The 9,232-nt window shown below is 43.3% G+C and overlaps 1 protein-coding gene across 1 annotated transcript in view; it reads right to left on the bottom strand.

Moving 5' to 3' along the window:
- Window positions 1-5,962: 5,962 nt before the first annotated feature.
- The window catches only part of RIPK2 (receptor interacting serine/threonine kinase 2), a 39,251-nt gene continuing 35,981 nt past the window's right edge, over window positions 5,963-9,232 (bottom strand). The window contains exon 11 of the mRNA XM_034763233.1: window positions 5,963-8,689. Within this exon, the coding sequence (XP_034619124.1) occupies window positions 8,337-8,689 (353 nt within the window). The 3' untranslated portion in view covers window positions 5,963-8,336. The remainder of the gene's footprint in view (window positions 8,690-9,232) is intronic.

Here is a 9,232-nt window from a genome sequence, read left to right as displayed (position 1 = left end):
GGGGCTGCCCGGCAAACCGTGAAGCCGGTAGCGCTCGGGCAGCTCTTTTTGTGTGGCTGGGAGGAGGGGGAACGCGGGGCGCTCAGGGGAGGGGGCGGAGTTAGGGCGGGGACTTTGGGGAAGGGGCGGGGCAGGGGCGGAGCTGGGGTGGGAAAGGGGTGGGGCCAGGGCCCCGTGGAGTGTCCTCTTGTTTTATTTTTTAAATATGGTAATACTACTGTCTCCTCAGGATGTTAGTGGTGGTGATCTGAATGAGAAGTGCAGGAATAAGTTGTTCCTTTGATCCCAATCCCAATATCTCATAGCAAGCACCCACAGACGTCAAAATAAATTTGTTTTAGTGAGGATATCAGGGTTTGGCTCCAGAGCAGTTAGTTACCAGAAATTTCAGATCTTCATTCAGGAAAGTCACTGAATGTTATCTGGTACTATTTGGCACTAGAACATTACGATTGCATGCTCCAAGGAAGAAAAGGAGGGGGAATACAATCCTAGTACTACTTCCAGGTTATTCAGGATTTTTAATTTAAGAACCAGGAGAAATATAAGACACTAAATGTCCAAGCTAAAAACCTGCTATACAAATTATTCTCCCAGGTATTTTCAAAATATATAACAAAAAGGTAACCCCTCACCTATCTTACATTATACTGTGCTGGCTTTGTTACACAGGCTCAAAAATACATGAGCAATATTATTTTTTAAAATGTTACATTTTCAAGACAGCTGTGACTCACGAACCTCTTTGTTCTAACTGGCAGAGAGCACAGAGGTGCATAGAGTTTTACAGGTATCCCCTGGACTGGATGTATGCATAATAATTCACTAAAGGATGAGGTCTCTACCAAGAGCCACTATCCCATCATAATCACTGCAAAATCTACGTATGCAAAATATTTAAGAAGTTACATGTCTATACTGAAAATTATGTTCTTAAGGCAAGTAACCAGCAGGTGACATATCTTGGACAGGTTCCTTTCAAGCAGGAGGTAATATAAGTTTATTGCTCCGTCATGTGGGCATTGGGCATTGTCTGACTCAGCAGATGTCTGTTTGCATAGTGAGCCAAATACTAATAAAGCGTTTGTGAAATCTTCAAAAGAGGAAATTTACAAGAAGAAATAAACAGTAGGAGGAGATCCTGCCTTTAGAGTAAAGACAATGGATTGTTGGGGTATATCTGGGCATTCACACTCCCCCCTTCCCCCCGCAGCTCTTTCACTGAGGCTTTATGTCTTATGAATGGAGGGTCACTGCTAAGCTTGGCTGTCAAACATTGGAGGGACTTTGGGTGAGCATTGCTCTATTAAAACATGAAAGTATCTAGTTAAATAAGTCTACGATCTAGAATGCAGCTTATGATTTTATTTTATATGTAACTATTTGTTTACAATACTACTTGCTATCACTTGAATCTCTGTACTTTAAGGAAACTTTTAGTTGTTTCACTATAAACCAGGGGTGGGCAAACTTTTTGGCCTGAGGGCCACATCTGGGTGGGGAAATTGTATGCAGGGCCATGAATGTAGGGCTGGGGCAGGGGATTGGGGTACAGGAGGGAGTGTGGGTGTCGTAGGGGGTGCAGTGTGCAGAAGGGGCTCAGGGCAGGGGGTTGGGATGCAGAATGCAGGAGGGGGCTCAGGGCAGAGGGTTGGGGTGCAGGAGGGGTGCAGCAGGGGACTCAAGGCAGGGGGTTGGGGGCTCAGGGAATGGGGTTGGGATGCAGGGTCCAGGAGGGGTTTAGGTGTGGGCGCTGGCCTGGCGCCGCTTACCTTGAGTGGCACCGGCATGCAGCAGGGCTAAGGCAGGCTCCCTGCCTGCCCTGGCCCTGTGCTGCTCCGGAAGTGGCCAGCATGACGGCAATGGCTCCTGGGGGTGGGGTGGGACAGGCGGCTCTGCCACGCACTGCCCTCGCCTGCAGGTGCCACCCCCAAAGCTCCCATTGGCCGTGGTTCCACGTTTCTGGCAGCGCACAGAGCCCTCTTCCCCCTCCCTCTCAGAGGGGCTGCAGGGATGTGGTGCCAGCCACTTCCAGGAGTGGCGCAGGGCCAGGAGGCCTGCCTTAGCCCCGCTGCACCACGGGGCTGGAAATCCCAGGGCTGGATTGAAAGCCCTGATGGCCGGATCCAGCCCATGGGCCACAGTTTGTTCTTCCCTGCTATAAACATATCTAAGTGGTGTGTGTTAAGGGGAGCAGTGATTTGAGGTGTAACTGGTAAGCTGGGGTGTACGGCTTCTTTGGCAGCAGTGAATCTGTGAATACAGTGGCCCAGGGGCTGGATCCTTCAGGGAGATGATTGGAGGACTTGGGCATTGGAGCATGCCTATTGCTAACTCAGAGAGACCAGGACCTGTATAGGCCTAAATGGGAGTGCTTGTGCTGCCTGGGACCAGTGGTTTTTGGGGAGCTGACCCCTGGCAGGCACAGACAAGACTTCCTTTAAGGGCAGGTGGTAATGAGTGCCTCACAGCTCTGGATATCCCAGGAAGTGTCACAACAGCATCTTAAAATATGTCTACCCTGGTGGCAGTGTACAGAGTACAGGCATTGCTCACCCAGCTAGCGTGGGTATAAACAGCAGGGTAGATGGTGAAGTGCAGCTTAAGTGAGTTGAGTAGAACAGAGTGCCCTACATGTCTGACTGTCCAGGCTATGGCTCTGTACAGCCCAAGCAGTACCTCCCAGGTCAACACTACTATTTTTAGCAGCGTAGCATCAGGCTGCCTCCCCACTAACAGAGCGTTTCTCTGCTGCAGGGAAAAGCCGTAGCAGGAGAGGAGGCAGCGAGGAAAAACTCCGGCAACATGGAGCTGCTGGAGCCTTTCCCTGCCATGTGTAGCTACACCCCACAGTGACAAGTGTGCATGCAGCCTGCCTTTCACTGCAGCATGTAGCACCTGTACTTACACCCCAGCATAAGTGTGGCATTGTAGGGGGAGAATTTCTGTATTTCTGTTCTGGCTGTTAATACCCACACACCATTTTGAATCCCTGACAACAACAACTAGGAATCCATCTTGGCTGTCTTTCTTCCCCCTCCTTAGGGACAGTTTCCCGCCCTTTCATGTGACATGTGATCTGCCCAGTAAAAGCACAGCATATAAGGGCTAGCACATCTGAGGGAGGGTGCTGCCCATCTCAGTGGCAGAGTGCTGTACTCAGATGTGTATGCCAGAGCACCACGCCTTAGGGTTGTCAGAGGGTTTAACACACTTGCATGCAAGGATGAGCTGCCAGCTGCCACCTTCTCATCCAGATCTTACTTGCACCCACGATGCCACAGGGAAGAAGGAAGAAGAATCACCAGCATTAGGCGGAGTTACCACCTACCTGTCGCCTGAAGTCCACTTCTCACCCTGCTGAGTCACCTGGTCAGTCCTGGACCCAATTTGCGCAATAGGTGATGCCAGCTGAGAGCTCCTGCCGCAGTTGCAGGACTATCTGCACCTCTGTTCCCTCTCTAAGGACACCCTCTCGTGTGTCATGCCTTGGGCCTTTACCTCTCCTGGAGTGGAGTTCACAATCCTGTCACTCTCCGTGCAGCCCCTACAGTACCCTGTGTATCAATCATGCTTACCTAGTAGGTCCAACTGAGTTCAGCATCTGCAATTCTTCCCTTTCGGAGTCTGTGACCAGTGGTATCCAGTGACAAAACAGCATTCTTCAAACCAAAGTATTGTTTATTTTCACAGTTGGAAAAAACTGTTAGAGAAAAAAGGACTTCCACACCACACAGAGTTTTCACATCTATCTTACCCTTAAGGAATGGTAACCTGTCTTTGGGTAACCTAGACAGGCCAGATTTCTTCAGACCCCTCACAATGAGTGCCTGTATCTCAGACTCATTCCTCCGAACAACTGCCCTAACCTTGAGAGGGGTTTCTTTTTAAACCTGACAGTTCTCTGCCCACGCTTTTTCCTATCCTGACATTGTCTCTTAACAATCCTTAAGTGTCTGTGGAGAAATGGCTTATCTTGAGCCATTCTTTTCCCCTTCCTGCTTGTTTTTCCTTATAGGCCCCTATTGAACCAAATCAATATATTCAGACAATAAACATACCAATAACCAGGTCAACATACAGCATTCATACATTTTTTACAGAGCACCTCTAATTCCATCAGAGCTCCGGATTTGGTTTATGAGAAAAATCTATTTTACAAACCTCAATTAAAATTATCATTATTTGCAGAGATTGTGGCAGTACCATCCTTGTGCTAGATGCTTTCCAAACTCCTAGGCGCTTTCCCCACAGCCCTCTGTTCTCTTTGTTGTCCTTGAGGCAGACAAGGTCTCACTTGAAGAGCTGGTCTTGGTGTTTAAGGGTACGCTTGCAAAACAATTATTTTTAGGGCCTTTATATCCTAGACAACAGATTCCCATTTGCACAAGGCCAGGCCTGGGATTTTGGGAGCATCAGGAAGATGGTTATTTGGATTGCTATTTGGATGGTTAACTGGATTACCAGCTATTTTATCACTGCACAGCTGACAACATGCCCCCAACTCTTTGCATATTCAATTTTTAGTCAAGAGCTGAAAATTTTGTATTGGTCACTTCTGATGACCCGTTAGTTACCTGCCTTCAATTGAAAAGAAACTGACATTTGAAAGAACAGGTCAGCAGCAATAAATGAGTACCTAATTCCCAGTTTGGTACACTCAGGCTGCTCCAGTATAACTTCACAGTAGGACAAGAGCGTACCTCCATCATCGTCCTCTCCATATGTCACATAGTACATCAGACTACTGAATACAAGATCATAGACTCCTAGCTACTCCGTGAAATTCATTTCGTTTTATGCATTAAAATATATAGTTAAGAATTAAAAGGGAAAAAAAGTTAAAAAGTTTCCAAGTGGCACACTAGTATACTTTGGCTCTAGAAATGCCATAGGATGAAGTTCTTGTCTGTCACAGGGGCCGGGGTTAGTTCCCTTGTCAGCAAAGTGCCCAGCAGGGTTTTTAAGACTCTTCCTCCATTTACTCCCTTTCAGCAAAACCCATGAACCAGACGAATGTAGATTCATAGACACACACACACAAGTAGCATCTGCCATAAATGGATAGTTATAAATGCAATTCTTTTCTCTCCACCAAATATGAATGTGTCGTCCATATTCTCACAAAGAAAACTATATGCATCTGAAGAAGTGGGTTGTAGCCCACGAAAGCTTAAGCTCTAATAAATTTGTTAGTCTCTAAGGTGCCACAAGTACTCCTGTTCTTTTTGAGGATACACACTAACACGGCTGCTACCCTGTCATATTCTCACAGTGTCATATTCTCACAGTGAATACTTATATAGTGTTGTAAAAGATACATTCAGATAAAACAACAAAAATGCTGGGCACAGGTCTGTGGCTAAAATGCTGGACACATGACTAGCTGATGGTCAGGTTTTTGTTTAAGATATCAGTAGCAGAGATTATTATTAGTCTATCAAATAAATTATGAACACAGAAATCAAGACCTTGATTCAGCAATACACTTAAGCATGTGCTTAACATTGTGTTTTTCTAAATTGGGGCCCAAGTCAGTAGCTGTTTGACTCTAGACATTTATAAGTTGTGAGGATAAAGATTTAACAGAATTATTTGGAAAGACAACCAGAAGATGCATACTTGTGCAATAAATGTATACTTGTGTGAAAACCTATGCACTGAAGTTATACACAGCATGTTAAATCTTACTAATAATCTGTCTTTATGCTTTTGGAGACTGGTGGAGGTATCACCCCCCTTCTGAGAACAGTCTAGAAGAAAATCAGTCTGTTTCAAAAGGAAGGGAAAAAAGGACAAACTTATACCTAATTATGCTAATACTCTTCCTAGGTTTCCCCTTTATCCCTGCTAAAGTTTACTTCTTTCTTTCACCGAGACCTACAAAGATGAAGAAACAAACAATAGTGTGTATAGCTTATTGAAGAGCATTGTAATCTGTTATGAATTTAAACTAGCAAAATGAAAATTTCAGCCTTTTTATTAAGGTACTCCTGTATTAGTGTACCACAAGAGAACCCAATCCCATAAGCAGACACTGTTTCTACCATATATTTAGCAGTGCCCATTCATTACATTTATTTGATAAAAATCAAGACATCCTGCATCATTTCAGAGGGCAAGACTGAGACCCGGGGGTAAAACCATTAATGGGAAGGAGTTGGGGATGGAAAAATGGAAGCAATATCCAGGCATGCAGGTGAAACCTATGGTTACAATATTTCTTTTCTCACTTTACTGTTCCAGTCCACTTCCGATTTACTCACTATCATTTAGTGCCGTCTTCAATTTTGCTCTCAAATTTGCAAGCAGCATGTCTGGTACAGTCAATAACTGATTTTTCTAGATCTTTGGCACTGCTCATCTCCGTGTCTGAAGTGCTGCTGGGCCCTATGACAATTTTATAGTATAGGATGAGCCTAAAGAAAGAGGATTTGCAATTATTTATTGGTGCAACAGTCTTGCATTTAAAAAAAAGCACATTGTAGGGACATTATGTAGATCTGGCATCACTAGCAAGACTGGCACAGCTCACTATGGCCATATTCCACCAGGTCATCTTCAAATCTATTCTATAAAAAGCATACACACTGGAGCTTGGCATTGTCCCATTAGGTGCTGTTGGTGCCCCAGTTAGAACTTTTACATTAGTAACAAGTTTAAATATCTGCACAGAAACAGGGCTGAAATGCAAAATTCCAATTTACTGCAAAAATGTGAATTTAGCTAGTAAAGTCTGCAAAAGTTTACAGTAAATTATACATCACATTCTGGTGACTCAGTTCACAAAACAAGTTAAGACAGATACTTAAAATATCACTGCCATGTTTAAACACATAGGCAAGCAGTAATGCACAATTTAAACCTTGAACTATTTTGAAATGGGTCAGTCCCTAGCTCATCCTCCAAGATTTTCCAAGTATCAATAATTTGGATTCTTCATTGATTTGGCTTTTATGACAAGGGCAGTAAATTACTCATGCTGTTTGTAACCTTCTTGGAGGGGGAGGTGGGATTTTCAATTGCAAAATTCTTATTAATGCCAATGGCATTCAGTGCACAGCATAACCGAACAACTCAACTTCTTACTGCTGTAAAATGTAGATGGTGTGTATGTGCTGCATCCAAGAAAATTAAAAAGCTATAAATTGGATTTATAACCATTCACACTGTATTAAATGTGCTAAAGAGAATTAAAACAAAATCAGATTCCTCCTCTCAGACTTCTCTCTCAACAATGGCCTTCCCTCAAACAAGAAAGGCGGAACACCAAGGGTGTAGTCTGCAGGGAGAGAGGGGATAAGAAAGGGGTATTGCCCACCAAACTGAAAGCCTCAGGCAAGCACAGAATTCTGCCCCCCTCCCAACCCGCACATACCCATTGGCCTGACTGGAGCTGCCCTCTCAGCTATAGAAGTGCTGAACACCACTATTTTCAGTGCTGATAGAGGGGATTGCTACAGATCAGCACACAACACTTTTCCTCCAGGAAGTAAGTACACTAGCTCTGCAGCACTCTCAGTGCTTTTGTGTCAAAGGAGGTCATGTGTGTTTATTGTGTTACTGCTAACCCACCTGGGCAGCTTGATCGTTATACACCACATAAAATCAGTGCTTACTGCAGGTCATGTAGACGTTAAAAATAAACTGGAATTAGAAGCTTGATGGATCAAATGCAACATTTTACATTTCACATGTGATTTTGTGTCAAGTTTGTGGAGGCAAGAGATGAGTTAGACAGCAACGTTCTACCAGATCACATGCTGGTCTGTGGATCCCATCACACTCCCTTTGACTGAAATGGGAGAAGGTGCAGGTCTTGTATCATTAGGTTTACTACTTGAGTGAAGAGGCAAAATTAAAATCTAAATACAGGCATATGGCAGTCTTAGTGTTCTTTAGGAAGGAACAAATCTACCCAGAAGGTTAATGTGAAAATAGCTTACAACAGAAATGAACATTGGCAGAACTCTACAGGGTTGGTTGTAGGGTTTTTTCCTTTTATATCAATCCTACCACGATAGTGAGTGAGCAGCATCCCCATCATTTTAAGACAGTTTCAACTTAAAGGATATTTATAAATGGAATAATTATGATTATTTAAAATAGAGAATAGGGAACATTTTCTCTTTTTATGTATAATAAAAATACTTTCAAATACTTCATTAGAATGTCTTTCCAGTTGCTCTTCAAAATGACTAGTTTTAACCTTGCAATGTAACCTTAGTTACATCTAATTCTTTCGCTTACCAGACTTACATAAGTGCAATAAAGACCAAAGCAATACAGATATAAAGTAACCTTTCAGAAACAGAAACCTACTTGTAAGGAAACATTTACATGGCTTTATACTGATATGATAAATTTAAAGATGCAGTCTTAGAAGCAGATGATAAATCTGGGTAAGGCTGAAGGCCCATCTGTTTATTGTCTTTCAACTTTTGTATTATAACTTTAGCAAACTCCTCTCCTTGGCTGTCAGTAGTATCAAGCAGTTGTCGGACTTTTGATGTCCTCGTAGGTTTGGTGCTGATAAGTTCATAGTCTTCTTTCATGATTAAATCCCTTGATAGGAGGGCATCCAGAGACTGGTTCAGACATGCTTCAGTCATCTGGCTGACAATGTCCTCTCTCCTAATTTGGATCCACTGGTGAGCTACATCCTGTTGCATGGATTCCACAGCAAAACCTAAAATTGAAGAAAGATTCAGAAATCTAGTGTCATAGTTGCAGTGAATTTATAGTGCTATAAAATGAAGAGGGAGTTGAAAAAGAATGGTCCCAAACCATACCTGTAGTTAAAATAACAGCCTCGTAATACTCTGCCAAAATGTTGCTACATTAATCCAGATTAAAACTCTGTTAATTGTACTAACTGTTAATTAAAATATTTCTTTAGTTATTCTAATGCTGGGTCTTTATTTCTTAGGGGAAGTAAAAAAGTTACAAATACAGCTGCTCTTCCTAAAATGCCACCATTATTCTGAAACAGAAACTCGATTCTTTCAACCACCCCCACCACCAATGCCTCTCTCCCACACAAAACCACCTCCTCCTGAAACAGCTACAGGGATGGATCACAACAATGCCTTTTTTCCCCCTATTAAAACAATGTCATTCCTTTCACCTTTTCTGGCTTGCCCTATTATCCCATTCTTATGTTTCTTAAAACTACCACATTACAGACAGAAGAATGATAATTGGTTAAGACACTGGACTGGACTAGGACCCA

This window comes from Trachemys scripta, chromosome 2, assembly GCF_013100865.1.
Source record: "Trachemys scripta elegans isolate TJP31775 chromosome 2, CAS_Tse_1.0, whole genome shotgun sequence".
Taxonomy (NCBI): domain Eukaryota; kingdom Metazoa; phylum Chordata; order Testudines; family Emydidae; genus Trachemys; species Trachemys scripta.
This window is presented reverse-complemented; position numbering and strand designations above follow the sequence as displayed.